The following is a 21,570-nucleotide window of genomic DNA, read 5'->3' on the forward strand; positions in this document are numbered from 1 at the left end:
TGAGCTAGCTATTCGTTAAAACAGACCGTGGACGTGAAGCAGAAAATTCTCATGTGTAGGCAATCTTGTTACATAGTAGTCACTGACTATGCAAATACCAATCAAAAGGTATCAAAGCTTTCACTTTAGCTCTCTAGTTATTTTGCAGTATTAACATTTAGGTCAAAGTATAAAATGTCTACAAATTATATGTTCAAATATTCATGACCCAAAGAAAAAAGACCTTCTGATGAGTTAACTTAAAATAGTGTAAAGGGCCAGGAGCAGTGGCTCATGCCTGTAATCCCAGCACTTTCGGAGGCCAAGGCAGGTGAATCATGAGGTCAGGAGTTTGAGACTAGCCTGACCAACAGGGTGAAACCCAGTCTCTACTAAAAATACAAAAATTAGCCAGTGTGGTGGTGTGCACCTGTAATCCCAGTTACTCAAGAGGCTGTGGCAGAAGAATCGCTTGACCCTGGGAGGTGAAGGTTGCTGTGAGCCAAGATCGCACCACAGTCTCCACCCTGGGTGATAGGGCGAGACTCCATCTCAAAAAATAAAAATAAAATAAAATAGTGTAAAGATATCTATAATTATTATACTTACACTTGCGTCTTTCCATACTAGAAGTTCTATGTTTCGTTTGTTCTACTTGGACTTTTGTTACTGAATCTTTATTTTCAACCATAAGATTTTCATCCGGAACTTCACTGTAAGCTACATAAAAAGATTCATTTAGTCTACCAAATAGAGAAAGAGATCTATTGTGAAATCTCCAAATTTCACATTTTAAACATGTACACAGCAGCATTTTCTCTCATTCTCATAAAGTGATGAGTAAATTACCATTGAGATAGATCTCACATGAAAATTGTGAGAAGTTTTAATAGGTGTATGTTGCTGTTTCATTATTTCCAGGCATAATGTTAAGTAGGCAGAAGGCAAATAAATGAAAATAGAAAAATGCATATCTAGAATGCTACCTTTTAGATAAGAATGAAGGAGAGATGAAGAAAAATATTGAAATAGACAGAAAATTGCCTTCATGAAATGTAATACAAGAAAAACAAATCGGAAAACAACATACATGGTTACCTTTACTGGAGAAATACAAAGGAGGGAAGAGATATGGGAGGAATGAAACTGTTCTAAGTATACCTTTTACATATTTTTCACTTTGGGAAGTAAGTTAATGCATAATTCCTATATATGTGTGTATATATATACACATACACAGCTAAATCAATAGAATTAGAAAGGGAAACTATAACTCAAAGAAATAAGTGAACCCACTGAGGAAAAAAGCAAAGCATTAATTCAAGTAACCTGTGAATAAAAATTTGACAAATATTAGTCTTGGTCAAGAGAGTGGGGTGCAAATAAAATCACAAAATATTTTAGTAAATTTGTTTTTCTAGTGCTATGAGCTAAGCAATTCTAAAACAAATTGAGTAGCATTAGAGGATAAAGCAAATGAGTACATGTGTCAGTAATGTTCAGTCAGGTTTACACTGTGGGAAAGAAAACAAATACTTACAAAATGAAGGAAGGCAAGAATAAGACCTGAGAGGATAAACTGGAATTGAAGATGTTCATGAGAACTCCTGATTTCTAAATATGTTCATTTGTATGTATACGCATGTTTGTGTACATAAGAATATGTGTGCATGAATATGTGTGTGTGTGTGTGTGTGTGCACACGCACGTGCAAACTGAGGAGCCCAGTGTGTCTGTGCAAATTGAGGAGCCCAGCTCCAGGTTAAAATCCTATATGTGATCTTTCATGCCCAATCAATAGCAATTACAGATAGATACTACAACTATCATAGGTGGAGACTTCAATATCCCATTTTAAATAACAGATTGAACAACTAAGCATTAGATCAAGAAGAAAATGGAATTGAAGAATACAATACACTAAGTAGAGCTCATTGGAAGTCTATAGATACCCATAGAAGACTCCACCCAACAGACAAATGCATGTTGCTCTAAAATATACTTGGAAATCTCTAAGATATGCAATATGTTAGGCCATAACTCAAGCCTTGATAAATTTAATAGTATTAAACTCATACAAAAGGTGTTCTTCAATCTATATGAACTGACATTAGAAGTCAATAACAGGAGGAGATTTGAGGAATTCACAAATAACTGGAATTTAAACAACACACTCCTAAACGACCAATGGGTCAAGGAAAAAATCATAAGGGACACTAGAAAATAGGTCGAGATGAAGAAAAACAAAAACACATCACATGTAAGCTTATGGGATGCAGCTAAAGTGATGCTTAGAGGAATTTTCCAACTGCAAACTTACACTGAGAAAGAAAAGAGACCACAGTCAACAAAACTTCCATTTTATAAGCTAGAAAAAGAAAAGGACATTAAATTGAAGTAAGCAGAAAGAATATATATATATTTATTTATATAAATAAAAGAAAGAATAAGAAAACAAGAGCAAAAATTAACAATCCCATGCTGGCTTGGTTTAATAACTGAAAATCAATTGATATACTAAATGATATTTAAAAATGATTCCCTTTATAATCATCTCAATAGTCTGAAAAAAAGCAAACTCCAAATCCTTTCTTTAGAAAAATACTCAACAAACTGAAAATGAAAGGGAATTTCATAGCTAGCATCAAACTTAATGGTTAATGCTTTCCCACTAAAGTCAAAAACAAGATAAGGGTGTCTCATCACTTCTGTTTAAAAGTACGATGGAGTTTCTAGCCAAAGAAATGAGACGCCCCCTCCCAGAAAAAAGAAAAGAAATAAAATGTATCTGGATTGAAAAGGAAGAAGTAAAACTCTCAACTTACAAATGTTTTATAAAGAAATTTAAGAAACACCTATACACACATAAACACCTCCCAAAGAGGAAAAAATAAACCTATTAGAAGAAATCAATTTAGTGAAGATTTCAAATTATAAGATCAATATACAAAACTCACTTGTATTTCTATATACTAGCAATTAACAGTTTGAAAATTAACAATAGTATCAAAATAAAACAGTTAAAGAATGACTTTTTAAAAATTAAGTATAAAGGCCTGTATACTAAAAATACAAAGAATCATTGAAAGTAACTGATGAATATATGATAAATGAGAAGACATCCTGTGGTTATGTACTGTTAGACAATATTGTTAAAAGGATAATACATTCCAACTGATTTACAGATTGACTTAATCCCTATTAAAATACCAATTAGTGGTTTTTTTTGGAGAAATTGAAAAGGCAACACTAAAACTTATATGTAAATTTAAGACATCCAGGAACAACCAAAACAATCTTAAATGAGAAAAAACTATATGGAGGCCTTTCACGCCCAATTTAAAAACTTAGTACAAAATTTCAATAATCAGGAGTGTGACACTGGCATAAGCAAAGGATATACATAAATGGAATAGAATTGAGAGTTCAGAAATAAACCCTTACATTTATGGCCAAGCAATTTTTTCTACAAGAGCACTAAGAAAATTCAGTGGGGAGAAAATAGTATTTTCAACAACTAGTGCTGGGAACTGAATATCTAGAGGTAAAAGGATAAACATGAACCCTCATTTCACACTATAGGCAACTCAAAGTGGACTGCAGACATAAATATTAAGAGTTAAAACTATAAAACCCTTTATAAAAAATAGAGAGGTAACTTTTTGTGATTTTGCTTTAGGCAATGGTTTCTTAGATATGACACCAAAAGCACAAGTTAACAAAAGAAAATATAGATAAATTGAACTTCAAAATTAAATGTTTTTTGCTTCAAATGACACCATTATCTAGGGGTTTAATCACTCATTCACATGTCTGCCTCAGCTAAAGCTGTTAACCAGAGAACCTACATGGGGCCTTCCTTTGCCTTGAGCTTCTCATGGAATGGCAGCTGGATTCTGAGACAAAATATCTTAAGATAAATCTTTCAGAGACTGTGTGCCAAGAGCCAGGCAGACACCTCATGGCATCACTTCTATCTATTCTATTAACAAAAATGAATATAAGCCAGCTAAACCCACAGGAGGTTGGGTAGACCCCATTTCCTAACTGGAAGAAGCCTCAGAGAATTTGGGGCTATATTTTCTAACTGACACAGCATATAAATTATAAAAATTGATCTTAATTTACAATTATTTTGGATCAACCCAGTAATGAATATCATACAGATCAGAATGATCCATGTGCTGAGAAATATGTATATTCTGCAACCAATAAATAAAATATTCTTTAAATATCTACTAACCCAATTTATAGTGCAGATTAACTTCGAAGTTCCTTTGTTGATTTTTTGTCTGGGAGATCTGTTCAATGTTATAAGCGGAGTGCTGAAATCTAGCTATTATTGTATTGGGGTCTATCTCTCTCTTTAGCTCTAACATTTGCTTTATCTATCTAACAAAAATAAGCAATGGGAAAAGGACTCCCTGCACTAACCCCACTCCCTGTACTAACCCCACATTGAGAACAGCACCTTATAATAAGGAAGGAAGCCCCTACTACAAGCTTCTTTCCAAGAACTAAGGGCTTGTATCATATATATACCATATATGGCTTGGTACCCATATATATATTTCATACACATATATAGTACCCATATATATATTTCATACACATATATATGGTACCCATATACACAATTTCATATACATATATAGTACCCATATATATATTTCATATATATAGTACCCATATATATTGCATATCTATGGAAATATATCCATATATATTTGATATAAATATATATATCAAAAAGGAAAAAGTGCCTACTCCCTGCACCTGCTTCTCTGGCTTGCTTCAAAGACAACTCCAGACCAAAAGTCTCCCCAACTGCTAGGAGGGTGTGAGACTTCTGCTTGCTTGAACAAAACAGTGAGCACCCCCGCATATTCTCCCTGGCTTCCTCCAGCAATAAATCCAGATCTGAGGACTCTCTCTCTTGTAGTTTATACACACATCAAGAACCCCGACTTTTGTAGCCTTCACCCAAGAAACTGACTCTCAAATCACCTACCTGTGGGAGCTGACAGAGCTCTGAACTCCTGAGTCTCCTAGACCACAAGAACAAAAAGGTGACTTTTAAACTTGCCAATATTCAGTAGTTATCTCCCCAGGAAACCAAAAGAGAGCAGAGGTCACTATACTTATATCAAAAAAATAAACTTCCAGTCAAAAACTGTAAAAAGGGACAAAGAAGCATACAATATAATGATAAAGGGGTCAATTCATCAAAAGAATGTAACACTTGTAAATATATACATGCTGCAAATACTGGAGAATCTAAAAACATAAAGCAAATATTAAATGTCTGAAGGGAAAAACAACTGTAATACAATAATAGCAGAGAACTTTAATACTCCACTTTCAACAATGGACAGATCATACAGACGGAACATTAATAAGGAAACATTGGACTTAAACTATACGTTAGATCAAGTGAACCGAGTAGATATATACAGAATATTCCATTCAACAGCACTAGAATGCACATTCTTCTCAAGCACACGCAGTCATTCTCTGGAAAAGATCACACATAAGGCACAAAAATCCTTTGCAAATTTAAGAAGATTCAAATCATATCAAATATCTTTTCTCACCACAATGATATGAAACTAGAAATCAATAGCAGAATAAATTTTAGAAAATTCACAAATACATGGAAATGAAATATGGTCCTGGAAACCAATGTGTTAATAAAGAAACTAAAAGGAAAATTAAAACATAAGCTGAAACAAATGAAACTGAAAATACAACATACCAAAACTTAGGGGATATGGAATATGGCAAAAGCAGTTCTAAGAGAAAAGTTTACATCAATAAATGTCTATATCAAAAAAGACGAAAGATGTCAAATAAACAATTTAACATTATTCCTCAGGGAACCAGAAAAAAGAAGAACGAACTAAGCCAAAGTTAGCAGAAAAAGGAAATAATGAAGATTAGAGCAGAAATAAATGAAATAGAGACTAAAATTCAATACAAAAGAACAATGAAACTAAGACTTGATTCTTTGAAATGGTAAAGTTTTAAAAACCTTTAGGTAGACTAAATTTTAAAAAGACTCAAATAAAATCACAAAAGGAGATATTACAACTGATGTAACATAAAGACCAAAAAAATCAAAAGAGACTACTATAAACAATTACATGTCAATAACTGGATAACCAAGAAAAATGAATAAATTCCTAGAAACATACAACCAAGCAAGACTAAATCAGTAAAAAATGGAAAATCTGAACAGACCAATAATTAGTAATGAGATTAAGTCAGTAAGAAAAACTCTACCATGAAAGAAAAGTCCTGGATCTTGGAGCTTCTGTGCTCAATTATACCAAGAATTTAAAAAAGAATTAATACCAATCTTTCTTAAACTGTTCCAAAAAATTGAAAATGAGGGAATACTTCCAACTTCAGTTTACTAGACCACCACTACCCTAATACCAAAACCAGATAAGGACATTACAAGAAAAAAATTACTGACCAATATCCTTGCTGAACATAGATGGAAAGATCCTTAACAAAATACTATCAAACCAAATTCAACAACACATTAAAGGTATCACCTATCAAGGTCAAGTGAGATTTACCCTAGGGATGCATAGAAGGTTCAATATGTACAAATCAATAAATGTGATATATCACATTAACAGACTAAAGCACATGATCATCTCAATAGACGCAGAAGAGGCATTTGACCAAATTCAACATCCTTTCATGATTAAAAAAAAAAAACTCTCACCAAATTACATTTAGAAGGAATGTATGTAAACACAATAAAGGCCATATATGACAAGCCCTCAGGTAACATTATAATCGACAGTTAAAAATTGAAAGCCTTTCCTCTAAGATCTGGACAAGACAAGAATGCCCACTCTCACCACTTCTATTCAGCATTAGTACTAGAAGTACCAACCAAATAAATTAGTCTAGAGAAAGAAATAACAGGCATACAAATAGACCAGGAAGAAATAAAATTATCATTGTTTGTTAACAATATAATATTATACACAAAAATCCTTATGACTCCATCAAAAAATGTTGAATTCTGTAAAGTTGCACAATACAAAATTAACACACATAAATCAGTAGTGTTTCTTTTTTTTTTTTTTAGAATGTTCATAATTTTTTAATAAGGAAGAAGAAGAAAGAGACATGGAAGATTCTAAGCGTTGGTAAGGATGGGGGAAATTGGAATCATCATCCACCGCTGGTAGGAATGTAAAATAGTACAGACACATTAGAAAATAGTTTGGCAGTTTCTCAAATGACTAAACACAGAGTTACCATTTGACCCAGCAATTACAGTCCTAGATATCTAATTAAGAGGTCGAACATGTGATTTATTTCATTGGCCAGAACCACATCACATGGCCAGCACTAATTGCAAGGGAGGTTGAGAAAGGGAGCATTTAATTTGTCTAGCCTCTAAAAAAGAGATGAGCATGAAAGATATCGATTGTGGATAAGTGTTGGTTTAACTATCCAGAAACATCTGCCACATCATACTAGGTCCTCATTCCCCAGAAGAGACTCTGATGATACATCTTGATATTCTTATTACTGTTATTATCCTAACAGCATGTGCCAAAGGAAGCTGAAGTCTGTTAAGAGCTCTACAAAGCTGTTCAAACGTAGTATTGGTTTTGCTCCAAAAAATACACTGTAGGTTTTCTTCCTTGCAAATGTTCTGCGGGAAATCAATATCTCTCAAGAGGCATCAGCTGATGTTTCAGAGGAAAGATGGTCCACTGCCCCGACAGTGATAATGGGCAGTTCCAGGCAGTTCTTTTTTTTTTTTTTTTTTTTTTTATTATTATTATACTTTAAGTTCTAGGGTACATGTGCATAACGTGCAGGTTTGTTACATATGTATACTTATGCCATGTTGGTGTGCTGCACCCATCAACTCGTCAGCACCCATCAATTCATCATTTATATCATGTATAACTCCCCAATGCAATCCCTCCCTCCTCCCCCCTCCCCCCTCCCCATAATAGGCCCCAGTGCGTGATGTTCCCCTTCCCGAGTCCAAGTGATCTCATTGTTCAGTTCCCACCTATGAGTGAGAACATGTGGTGTTTGGTTTTCTGTTCTTGTGATAGTTTGCTAAGAATGATGGTTTCCAGCTGCATCCATGTCCCTACAAAGGACGCAAACTCATCCTTTCTTATGGCTGCATAGTATTCCATGGTGTATATGTGCCACATTTTCTTAATCCAGTCTGTCACAGATGGACATTTGGGTTGATTCCAAGTCTTTGCTATTGTGAATAGTGCTGCAATAAACATACGTGTGCATGTGTCTTTGTAGTAGAATAATTTATAATCCTTTGGGTATATACCCAGTAGTGGGATGCCTGGGTCATATGGTACATTTAGTTCTAGATCCTTGAGGAATTGCCATACTGTTTTCCATAATGGTTGAATTAGTTTACAATCCCACCAACAGTGTAAAAGTGTTCCTATTTCTCCACATCCTCTCCAACACCTGTTGTTTCCTGACTTCTTAATGATTGCCATTCTAACTGGTGTGAGATGGTATCTCATTGTGGTTTTGATTTGCATTTCTCTGATGGCGAGTGATGATGAGCATTTTTTCATGTGTCTGTTGGCTGTATGAATGTCTTCTTTTGAGAAATGTCTGTTCATATCCTTTCCCCACTTTTTGATGGGGTTGTTTGTTTTTTTCTCATATATTTGTTTGAGTTCTTTGTAGATTCTGGATATTAGCCCTTTGTCAGATGAGTAGGTTGCAAAAATTTTCTCCCATTCTGTAGGTTGCCTGTTCACTCGGATGGTAGTTTCTTTTGCTGTGCAAAAGCTCTTTAGTTTAATTAGATCCCATTTGTCAATTTTGGCTTTTGCTGCCGTTGCTTTTGGTGTTTTCGACATGAAGTCCTTGCCCATGCCTATGTCCTGAATGGTACTACCTAGATTTTCTTCTAGGGTTTTTATGGTATTAGGTCTAACATTTAAGTCTCTAATCCATCTTGAATTAATCTTCGTATAAGGGGTAAGGAAAGGATCCAGTTTCAGCTTTCTACTTGTGGCTAGCCAATTTTCCCAGCACCATTGATTAATTAGGGAATCCTTTCCCCATTTCTTGTTTCTCTCAGGTTTGTCAAAGATCAGATGGCTGTAGATGTGCGGTATTATTTCTGAGGACTCTGTTCTGTTCCATTGGTCTATAGCTCTGTTTTGGTACCAGTACCATGCTGTTTTGGTTACTGTAGCCTTGTAGTATAGTTTGAAGTCAGGTAGCGTGACGCCTCCAGCTTTGTCCTTTTGACTTAGGATTGTCTTGGCAATGCGGGCTCTTTTTTGGTTCCATATGAACTTGAAAGCAGTTTTTTCCAATTCTGTGAAGAAACTCATTGGTAGCTTGATGGGGATGGCATTGAATCTATAAATAACCTTGGGGAGTATGGCCATTTTCACGATATTGATTCTTCCTAACCATGAGCATGGTATGTTCTTCCATTTGTTTGTGTCCTCTTTGATTTCACTGAGCAGTGGTTTGTAGTTCTCCTTGAAGAGGTCCTTTACATCCCTTGTAAGCTGGATTCCTAGGTATTTGATTCTCTTTGAAGCAATTGTGAATGGAAGTTCATTCCTGATTTGGCTCTCTGCTTGTCTGTTACTGGTGTATAAGAATGCTTGTGATTTTTGCACATTAATTTTGTATCCTGAGACTTTGCTGAAGTTGCTTATCAGCTTAAGGAGATTTTGGGCTGAGATGATGGGGTTTTCTAAATATACAATCATGTCATCTGCAAACAGGGACAATTTGACTTCTTCTTAATCAGTAGTGTTTCTATACATTAACAATGAACTATCCAAAACAGAAATGAAGAGAATGATCTAATTTAAATAGTTATTTAAAAAATAAATTAGGAAAAAAGTTTGACCAAAGGGGTACACTAAAAATGATAAAACAATTGATGAAAGAAATTGAAGACACAAATAAATGGAAAGATATCCCATGATTTTTAAAAATGTCCACACTACCCAAAGCAATCTATAGTGTCAATGCAATCCTATTAAAATTTCAATGTCACTTTTCACAGACACAGAAAAATTTTAAATTCATATGGAACCACACACACACACACAAAAAAAAAAAACCTGAATAGCCAAGGCAATCACGAACGAAAAGAACAATGCTGTAGGCATCTTATTACCCAATTTCAAACTACACTATAAAGCTACAGTAATTAAAACAGCATGGTACTGGCAAAAAAAGCAGACACACCAACCAATGGAACAGGCCAGAAAATGCAGACATGAACCCAGCCTATATAGCCAATTGATTTTCAACAAAGGTGCTAAGAATACACAATGGGGAAAGGATAGTCTTCAATGAATACCGTTAGGAAAATGGGATACCCACAAGCAAAGAATTAAATTGAACCCTTATCTCACACCATTTACAAAAATTAAACTCACATTAAAATCTAAAGGTAATACCAGAAACTGTAAAACTATTAGAAGAAAACATAAAGTAAAAGCTGCACAGCATTGGTATAGGTAATAATTTTTTTATTTGACCCCAAAAGCACAGGCAACAAAAGCAAAATAGACAAGTGTGATTACATAAAATTGAAAAGTTTCTGCACAGCAAAGGAAGCTATTAATAATTTGAAGAGACAACCTATGAATTAGGAGAAAACATGTACAAGCCATACATTCATCAAGGATTTAATACATAACATATATAAGGAACTAAACTCAATAGTAAGAAAATAGAAAACCCGATTTAAAAAACGGGTCATGGGACTGAATGTACATTTTTCAAAAGAAGACACAAAAATGGAAAAGATATATATATATATTTTTAAAGCTCAACATCATTAATCATTAAGGAAATGCAAATTAAAACCACAATGGGTGTCATCTCACATCGGTCAGAATGCCTATTATCAAAAATACCAAAGATAAATGTTGGTAAGGATATGGAGAAAAGGTAACTCTTGTACACTGTTAGCGGGAATGTAAACTAGTACATCCACTATTAAAAACAGTATGGAGGTTCCTCAAAGCACTAAAAATAGAATCACCATATGATCTGGCAATTGCATTTCTGGGTATTTACCCAAAAGTTTAAAACCTGTTTGTCAAAGAAATGTCTGCACTCCCTTGTTCATTGCAGGCAGCAGTATTCATGATAGCCAAGTAATGGAATCAACCTGTTTATCAATGGATGAATGGATAAAGAAAATGTAGCACACAGACAGAGTAGAATACTATGTAGCCTTTAAAAATAGAATTCTGTCAATTGCAATGACATGGATAGAATTGTAGAACACTATGCAAAGTGAAATAAGCCAAGCACAGAAAGACAAATACCACATGTCCTCACTATGTGGAAGATAAAACAACTGAACTCATAGAAGAAGAGAGCAGAATGGTGGCTGCAGAGGCTGTAGGTGGGGGTAATAAGGAGATGATGTCAAAAAGTATAAAATCTCAGTTATTCATGAGGAATAAAGGTTTCTTTGATATCTACTGTACAGCATGGTGAATATAATAGCATATTGTACATTTCAAAATTGCTATGAGAGTAAATTTCAAATGTTCTCACTATAAGAAAGTTCATATTTGAGCTGATAGATGTGTTAATTAGCTTTAAGTATTCCACATTATACTCGTAAATCATAACATTGCTTCATACCCCATAATAAATACAGCTATAAATTTCAATGTACAATAAAACAAATAATAAACAAAATTTAAACAGTATCGTAATGGCATATAAACAGACACATAAAATAAAAATAATAATAATAAAACAGACACATAGGTCAAACAAACAGGTTAAAGAGCCCAGTAATAAACCTAGGCATATATGGTCAATTAATCTTTGACAAGGGTGCCAACAATACACAATGAAGACAACATAATTCCTTAAATAAATCAGGTTGAGAAAATTGGATATCCACATGCAAAAAATAAAATTGGACACTTATTTGACACATACACAAAAATCAATTCAATGAATTAAAATTTTAAGCATAACACCATAAAATGTCTGGAAGGAAACATAGGGGAAAAGCTCCTTGACATAATTCTTGATTTTCTGGGTATGACACCAAAATCACAGGCAACAAAAGCAAAAATAAGTAGAACCTCTGCAGAGTAGTGAAGAACTTAAAAAAAAAAAAAAATTGTGCAAAGCAAAGAAAAAAGTCAATGAAATGAAAAGGCAATCTATGGATTGAGAGAAACCATAAATTTGATAAGGAATTAATATAAAAACAAAATATAATGAACTCAAGCAATTCAACACCAAAATCCAAATAATTCAATTAAAAATGGGCAAATGACCAAAACAGACTTTTTCATAAAAGTAGACATACAAATGGCCAGTAAGTCTATGAAAAAGTCATCAACATACACACACACACACACACACACACACACACACACACACACAGGTCTGTCCTCTAAAACGTGCTCTACAAATTTTCATTCCAAGTAGTTGGGAAGATGCAATGGAGGACTCCAAAGCCTTATGGAATGTAGCCACTAGATAGAAGGAGTCTAGGTAACCAGATGACTCTATGGATAAGAAACTTATCCACTGACTCTCAAACTATTAGATGAGAGAGACATAAACTTCAGTTATATTAAGGCATTGCAATTTTGACACTGCTTTTGAAGCACTGAGAATACCCTTACCTAAATCAATAAATTTAAAATTAGTGGCATTGGTTTAGCATTTGATTGTTAAAAGGCAAAGGAACAGATAAAAACAGCATGCCATTTGGTAGAACTGTTGACTGCTATAACTTGGAAGGCAGACAATGTGTATGATAAGCCTGCAGCTCTCTGGAAAGTAGTTGGAGAGAATGAGAATGTGATTTATATTTTAAGAAGACCACTCTGGCTGCTATGTGATCAAGATTAGAAATGGGGGAATCAAGCAACTATTGTAATAGTCCAGGACAACAAAAAAAATAATAGAATAAACTAAGACGGTAAATGTGAAAGTGGTGGAGGTGGTGAAAAGTGGTGGAATTTTTTACATATTTTGATAAAAGAAAGAAAAGAATGTTCTAGCGCATTGAATAAGGATTGTGAGAGAAAGTAAGCAGTCAAGAAAAACTCGTAAGGTTTTCTGACTGAATAACTGATATGGTTTGGATACTGGTCCCCTCCACATCTCATGTTGAAATGTAATCCTCAGTGTTGAAAGTGGGGCGCCTGGTGGGAGATGTTTGGATTATACGGCAGGATCCCTCATGAATAGTTTAGCACCATCCCCTTGGGGAGAAGTGAGTTCTCACTCAGTTCAGGCGAAATCTGGTTGTTCAAGTGCGTAGCACCTCGCCCATTACCCTCTCGTTCCCACACTCACCGTGTGACATATCTGCTCCCACTTCACCTTCCTCCACGAGTAGAAGCTCCCTGAGGCCCTCGCCAGAAGCAGATGCCAGCACCATGTTTCTTGTACTGCCTACAGAACCATGAGACAAAATAAGACCTCTTTTCCTTATAAATAACCTAGCCTCAAGTATTTCCTTATGTCAAAACAGATGGACTAAAGCAGCATCTGACAGAGTTATTAATAGTATTTATTCAGGTAAGGCAACTAAGGGAGAAGCAGGTTGTAGAAGAGTGAAAATAAAGACATTAAAACTTACTAAAGTATTAAAAACAAAGTATGCAATGATACAGTAACTGTATCAATAAAACAGAATAGAAATCTAAAATAGAAATACATAAAAATGAAAAGATATTTAAAAATGGCATTTATATTCATTATAGTAAATATGTTTTAATAAATGAAGCTCACATAATCAGGTTATATACCCTATCACATATCAAATACAAAAATACAATCCAACTGCAATAAAGATCCAATTGTGAAACAAAATAAAATTTCAGAATGTATAGGATAATTTTTACAAAACATTTGGAAGGACAAGATTCTTTTAAATAAAAAAGGAATTCCTGAATTCACAAAAGAAATACAGGTACAGAGGGGGCGGAGCAAGATGGCCGAATAGGAACAGCTCCAGTCTCCAACTCCCAGCGCGAGCGACACAGAAGACCGGTGATTTCTGCATTTTCAACTGAGGTACTGGGGTCATCTCACTAGGGAGTGCGGGAAAATCGGTGCTGGTCAGCTGCTGCAGCCTGACCAGCGAGAGCTGAAGCAGGGCGAGGCATCGCCTCACCTGGAAGCGCAAGGGGAAGGGAATCCGTTTTCCTAGCCAGGGGAACTGAGACACACAACACCTGGAAAATCGGGTAACTCCCACCCCAATACTGCGCTTTAAGCAGACAGGCACACCAGGAGAATATATCCCACACCTGGCCAGGAGGGTCCCACGCCCACGGAGCCTCCCTCACTGCTAACACAGCAGTCTGCGGCGATCTATCCCAAAGGCAGCAGCGAGGCTGGGGAGGGGCGACCACCATTGCTGAGGTTTAAGTAGGTAAACAAAGCCCCTGGGAAGCTCGAACTGGGTGGAGCTCACAGCAGCTCAAGGAAGCCTGCCTGTCTCTGTAGTCTCCACCTCTGGGGACAGCGCACAGCTGAAGACCAACAGGGGAAGCAGCGGGGGCCGGTGCAGACGCGAACGACTCTGACAGCTTTGGGGAGAGCCGTGGATCTCCCAACGCGGAGGTTGAGATCTGAGAACGGACAGACTGCCTGCTCAGGTGGGTCCCTGACCCCTGAGTAGCCTAGCTGGGAGACATCCCCCACTAGGGGCAGTCTGACATCCCGCACCTCACAGGGTGGAGTACACCCCTGAGAGGAAACTTCCAAAGGAAGAATCAGACAGGTACACTCGCTGTTCAGCAATATTCTATCTTCGGCAACCTCTGCTGCTGATACCCAGGCAAACAGGGTCTGGAGTGGACCTCAAGCAATCTCCAAAAGACCAACAGACAGTCCTTCTGACTGTCAGAAGGAAAACTATCAAACAGGAAGGACACCTATACCAAAACCCCATCAGTACGTCACCATCATCAAAGACCAGAGACAGATAAAACCACAAAGATGGGGAAGAAGCAGGGAAGAAAAGCTGGAAATTCAAAAATAAGAGTGCATCTCCCCCTGCAAAGGAGCGCAGCCCATCGCCAGCAATGGATAAAAGCTGGTCAGAGAACGACTTTGACGAGATGAGAGAAGAAGGCTTCAGTCCATCAAACTTATCAGAGCTAAAGGAGGAATTACGTACCCAGCGCAAAGAAACTAAAAATCTTGAAAAAAGAGTGGAAGAATTGACAGCTAGACTAATTAATGCAGAGAAGATCATAAACGAAATGACAGACATGAAAACCATGACACGAGAAGTACGTGACAAATGCACAAGCTTCAGTAACCGACTCGATCAACTGGAAGAAAGAGTATCAGCGATTGAGGATCAAATGAATGAAATGAAGCGAGAAGAGAAACCAAAAGAAAAAAGAAGAAAAAGAAAGGAACAAAGCCTGCAAGAAGTATGGGATTATGTAAAAAGACCAAATCTACATCTGATTGGGGTGCCTGAAAGTGAGGGGGAAAATGGAACCAAGTTGGAAAACACTCCTCAGGATATCATCCAGGAGAACTTCCCCAACCTAGTAGGGCAGGCCAACATTCAAATTCAGGAAATACAGATAATGCCACAAAGATACTCCTCCAGAAGAGCAACTCCAAGACACATAATTGCCAGATTCACCAAAGTTGAAATCAAGGAAAAAATCTTAAGGGCAGCCAGAGAGAAAGGTCGGGTTACCCACAAAGGGAAGCCCATCAGACTAACAGCAGATCTCTCGGCAGAAACTCTACAAGCCAGAAGAGAGTGGGGGCCAATATTCAACGTTCTTAAAGAAAAGAATTTTCAACCCAGAATTTCATATACAGCCAAACTAAGTTTCATAAGTGAAGGAGAAATAAAATCCTTTACAGATAAGCAAATGCTTAGAGATTTTGTCACCACCAGGCCTGCCTTACAAGAGACCCTGAAGGAAGCCCTAAACATGGAAAGGAACAACCGGTACCAGCCATTGCAAAAACATGCCAAAATGTATAGACCATCGAGGCTAGGAAGAAACTGCATCAAATAACGAGCAAAATAACCAGTTAATATCATAATGGCAGGATCAAGTTCACACATAACAATATTAACCTTAAATGTTAATGGACTAAATGCTCCAATTAAAAGACACAGACTGGCAAACTGGATAAAGAGTCAAGACCCATCAGTCTGCTGTATTCAGGAGACCCATCTCACATGCAGAGACATACATAGGCACAAAATAAAGGGATGGAGGAAGATCTACCAAGCAAATGGAGAACAAAAAAAAGCAGGGGTTGCAATCCTAGTCTCTGATAAAACAGACTTTAAACTATCAAAGATCAAAAGAGACAAAGAAGGCCGTTACATAATGGTAAAGGGATCAATTCAACAGGAAGAGCTAACTCTCCTAAATATATATGCACCCAATACAGGAGCACCCAGATTCATAAAGCAAGTCCTTAGAGACTTACAAAGAGACTTAGACTCCCATACAATAATAATGGGAGACTTCAACACTCCACTGTCAACATTAGACAGATCAACGAGACAGAAAGTTAACAAGGATATCCAGGAATTGAACTCATCTCTGCACCAAGAGGACCTAATAGACATCTATAGAACTCTCCACCCCAAATCAACAGAATATACATTCTTCTCAGCACCACATTGCACTTATTCCAAAATTCACCACATAATTGGAAGTAAAGCACTCCTCAGCAAATGTACAAGAACAGAAATTATAACAAACTGTCTCTCAGATCACAGTGCAATCAAACTAGAACTCAGGACTAAGAAACTCAATCAAAACCGCTCAACTACATGGAAACTGAACAACCTGCTCCTGAATGACTACTGGGTACATAACGAAATGAAAGCAGAAATAAAGAGGTTCTTTGAAACCAATGAGAACAAAGATACAACATACCAGAATCTCTGGGACACATTTAAAGCAGTGTGTAGAGGGAAATTTATAGCACTAAATGCCCACAAGAGAAAGCAGGAAAGATCTAAAATTGACACTCTAACATCACAATTAAAAGAACTAGAGAGGCAAGAGCAAACACAGTCAAAAGCTAGCAGAAGGCAAGAAATAACTAAGATCAGAGCAGCAACTGAAGGAGATAGAGACACAAAAAACCCTCCAAAAAATCAATGAATCCAGGAGTTGGTTTTTTGAAAAGATCAACAAAATTGACAGACCGCTAGCAAGACTAATAAAGAAGAAAACAGAGAGGAATCAAATAGACGCAATAAAAAATGATAAAGGGGATATCACCACCGACCCCACAGAAATACAAAAAACCATCAGAGAATACCATAAATGCCTCTACGCAAATCAACTAGAAAATCTAGAAGAAATGGATAATTTCCTGGACACTTCCACTCTCCCAAGACTAAACCAGGAAGAAGTTGAATCCCTGAATAGACCAATAGCAGGCTATGAAATTGAGGCAACAATTAATAGCCTACCCACCAAAAAAAGTCCAGGCCAGATGGATTCACAGCTGAATTCTACCAGAGGTACAAGGAGGAGCTGGTACCATTCCTTCTGAAACTATTCCAATCAATAGAAAAAGAGGGAATCCTCCCTAACTCATTTTATGAGGCCAACATCATCCTGATACCAAAGCCTGGCAGAGACATAACAAAAAAAGAGAATTTTAGACCAATATCCCTGATGAACATCGATGCAAAAATCCTCAATAAAATACTGGCAAACCGGATTCAGCAGCACATCAAAAAGCTTATCCACCATGATCAAGTGGGCTTCATCCCTGGGATGCAAGGCTGGTTCAACATTCACATATCAATAAACGTAATCCAGCATATAAACAGAACCAAAGACAAGAACCACATGATTATCTCAATAGATGCAGAAAAGGCTTTTGACAAAATTCAACAGCCCTTCATGCTAAAAATGCTCAATAAATTCGGTATTGATGGAACGTACCTCAAAATAATAAGAGCTATTTATGACAAACCCACAGCTAATATCATTCTGAATGGGCAAAAACTGGAAAAATTCCCTTTGAAAACTGGCACAAGACAGGGATGCCCTCTCTCACCACTCCTATTCAACATAGTCTTGGAAGTTCTGGCTAGGGCAATCAGGCAAGAGAAAGAAATCAAGGGTATTCAGTTAGGAAAAGAAGAAGTCAAATTGTCCCTGTTTGCAGATGACATGATTGTATATCTAGAAAACCCCATCATCTCAGCCCAAAATCTCCTTAAGCTGATAAGCAACTTCAGCAAAGTCTCAGGATACAAAATCAATGTGCAAAAATCACAAGCATTCTTATACACCAGTAACAGACAAGCAGAGAGCCAAATCAGGAATGAACTTCCATTCACAATTGCTTCAAAGAGAATCAAATACCTAGGAATCCAGCTTACAAGGGATGTAAAGGACCTCTTCAAGGAGAACTACAAACCACTGCTCAGTGAAATCAAAGAGGACACAAACAAATGGAAGAACATACCATGCTCATGGATAGGAAGAATCAATATCGTGAAAATGGCCATGCTGCCCAAGGTTATTTATAGATTCAATGCCATCCCCATCAAGCTACCAGTGAGTTTCTTCACAGAATTGGAAAAAACTGCTTTCAAGTTCATATGGAACCAAAAAAGAGCCCGCATTGCCAAGACAATCCTAAGTCAAAAGGACAAAGCTGGAGGCGTCACGCTACCTGACTTCAAACTATACTACAAGGCTACAGTAACCAAAACAGCATGGTACTGGTACCAAAACAGAGAGATAGACCAATGGAACAGAACAGAGTCCTCAGAAATAATACCACACATCTACAGCCATCTGATCTTTGACAAACCTGAGAGAAACAAGAAATGGGGAAAGGATTCCCTATTTAATAAATGGTGCTGGGAAAATTGGCTAGCCATAAGTAGAAAGCTGAAACTGGATCCTTTCCTTACTCCTTATACGAAGATTAATTCAAGATGGATTAGAGACTTAAATGTTAGACCTAATACCATAAAAACCCTAGAAGAAAATCTAGGTAGTACCATTCAGGACATAGGCATGGGCAAGGACTTCATGTCGAAAACACCAAAAGCAACGGCAGCAAAAGCCAAAATTGACAAATGGGATCTAATTAAATTAAAGAGCTTTTGCACAGCAAAAGAAACTACCAGCAGAGTGAACAGGCAACCTACAGAATGGGAGAAAATTTTTGCAACCTACTCATTTGACAAAGGGCTAATATCCAGAATCTACAAAGAACTCAAACAAATATACAAGAAAAAAACAACCCCATCAAAAAGTGGGCAAAGGATATGAACAGACATTTCTCAAAAGAAGACATTCATACAGCCAACAGACACATGAAAAAATGCTCATCATCACTCGCCATCAGAGAAATGCAAATCAAAACCACAATGAGATACCATCTCACACCAGTTAGAATGGCAATCATTAAGAAGTCAGGAAACAACAGGTGTTGGAGAGGATGTGGAGAAATAGGAACACTTTTACACTGTTGGTGGGATTGTAAACTAGTTCAACCATTATGGAAAACAGTATGGCAATTCCTCAAGGATCTAGAACTAGATGTACCATATGACCCAGCCATCCCACTACTGGGTATATACCCAAAGGATTATGAATTATTCTACTACAAAGACACATGCACACGTATGTTTTTTGCGGCACTATTCACAATAGCAAAGACTTGGAATCAACCCAAATGTCCATCTGTGACAGACTGGATTAAGAAAATGTGGCACATATACACCATGGAATACTATGCAGCCATAAAAAAGGATGAGTTTGCGTCCTTTGTAGGGACATGGATGCAGCTGGAAACCATCATTCTTAGCAAACTATCACAAGAACAGAAAACCAAACACTGCATGTTCTCACTCATAGGTGGGAACTGAACAATGAGATCACTTGGACTTGGGAAGGGGAACATCACACACTGGGGCCTATCATGGGGAGGGGGGAGGGGGGAGGGATTGCATTGGGGAGTTATACATGATATAAATGATGAATTGATGGGTGCTGACGAGTTGATGGGTGCAGCACACCAACATGGCATAAGTATACATATGTAACAAACCTGCACGTTATGCACATGTACCCTAGAACTTAAAGTATAATACAAAAATAAAATTAAAAAAATAAAATAAAATAAAATAAAAATAAAAATAAAAATAAAGGAAATACAGGTACATTTAATAACACAATATTTTTAATTGTGTAACAAACAAAATGTAGTAAGAGTCTAGGAAAGATACTTGCATTCTATATGGCAGGAAAAAGTTAACAAAATCAATATTCCTGATATGTAGGGGATGCTGAAAACTTGATGAGAAAATAAAAGAGAAGAACAACATGATGTATGACACAAACAGTCAGAAGAGAGATTGCGAATTCTCATCAAGTATTTGAAAGTATGCCAATTTCTGTTAATGTAGTGAATTACACTAATTAATTTTCAAGTGTTAAACCAACCTTGCAATTCTCAGGCATAAAAACATTTTATTATTATGAATAATATCTACTTTTTAAACTTATTATCATAGAAATAATTATTGCTAACCCTGTAACAGTTTGCAAGACAAAGCATATGCCATTTATTTATAGTAGTTCTGAACTGGAGGTGTTTTTCCCCCCAGGAGGACATTTGGCAGTGCTCAATTATGTTTTTCTTTCTTACAACTGAGGGCTGCTACTAGCATCTAGTAGATGGAGAACTGGCATGCTGTTAAACATCCTGCAATACATAGGTAAGCCTCTCACAACAGGAATAATCTGGGCCAAAATGTCAACAGTGCAGAGGTTGAGAAACACTGATTTAACAAATCAGTTTAACCAAGACTTGTCAATTCTATAGCCTAAAAAAAATTTCAATTTTGAACCACTCCCACCCCCATAGTACATCTTCACTATCACTGCAGTTATGCGTAACCACAAATTTGCCTCTTCAGTCTATTGTCTAAATTGCTGCCCAAGTAAGAGAAGGCTTGGGTTGAGTTAGGTAGGAATGGGTTAGTTTCATTAAAACACAAATCTAGTTACACAATAATTCTTCATTAAATCTCATATTTCCTTTGTCTGAATTTGTCTATTTGAGAAAAAAAAAAATCCAGAATGGGTAGCTAAAACTAGCCAGAGCAAGTAGATGGGACTCTATGGGTCCAATGTTAGAAAAAGGACACAGACTTTTATCTAAAGCTGTAACTGAAACTGAGATCATGAGAGTGAGAGTTAGCCAAGAGTCAAAAAGAATCTCAGAATACAGGATGAAGTATACACAGAAGACAGTACATTCACAAACTGAATTCCATAGGGAAAGGTGAGAGATAAAACACACATAAATTGAGTGAACATTTGAATTTGTGAGATCTAAGATTGACAAGCTCTGTTAAGTACAATGGTGCTTGTGATGGTTAATTTTATGTGTCAAGTTGATGGGGCTAAAAGATGACCAGATAGCCAGTAAAACATTATTTCTCAGTATGTCTATAAGAGTGTTTCTAGAAAATACAAGTATCTGAATCAGTAGACGGGCTAAAGAAGATCCACCCTCACCAATGTAGACAGGTGTCATCCAAAT

The 21,570-nt window shown here is 36.6% G+C and overlaps 1 protein-coding gene across 1 annotated transcript in view; it reads right to left on the bottom strand.

Annotated features, from left to right (window-relative positions):
• The window catches only part of CCDC7 (coiled-coil domain containing 7), a 502,976-nt gene that overhangs the window by 291,332 nt on the left and 190,074 nt on the right, over positions 1–21,570 (bottom strand). The window contains exon 20 of the mRNA XM_030940622.1: positions 589–699. Coding sequence (XP_030796482.1) covers positions 589–699 — 111 coding nt within the window. The remainder of the gene's footprint in view (positions 1–588; positions 700–21,570) is intronic.

This window comes from Rhinopithecus roxellana, chromosome 11, assembly GCF_007565055.1.
Source record: "Rhinopithecus roxellana isolate Shanxi Qingling chromosome 11, ASM756505v1, whole genome shotgun sequence".
NCBI classification, from domain to species: domain Eukaryota; kingdom Metazoa; phylum Chordata; class Mammalia; order Primates; family Cercopithecidae; genus Rhinopithecus; species Rhinopithecus roxellana.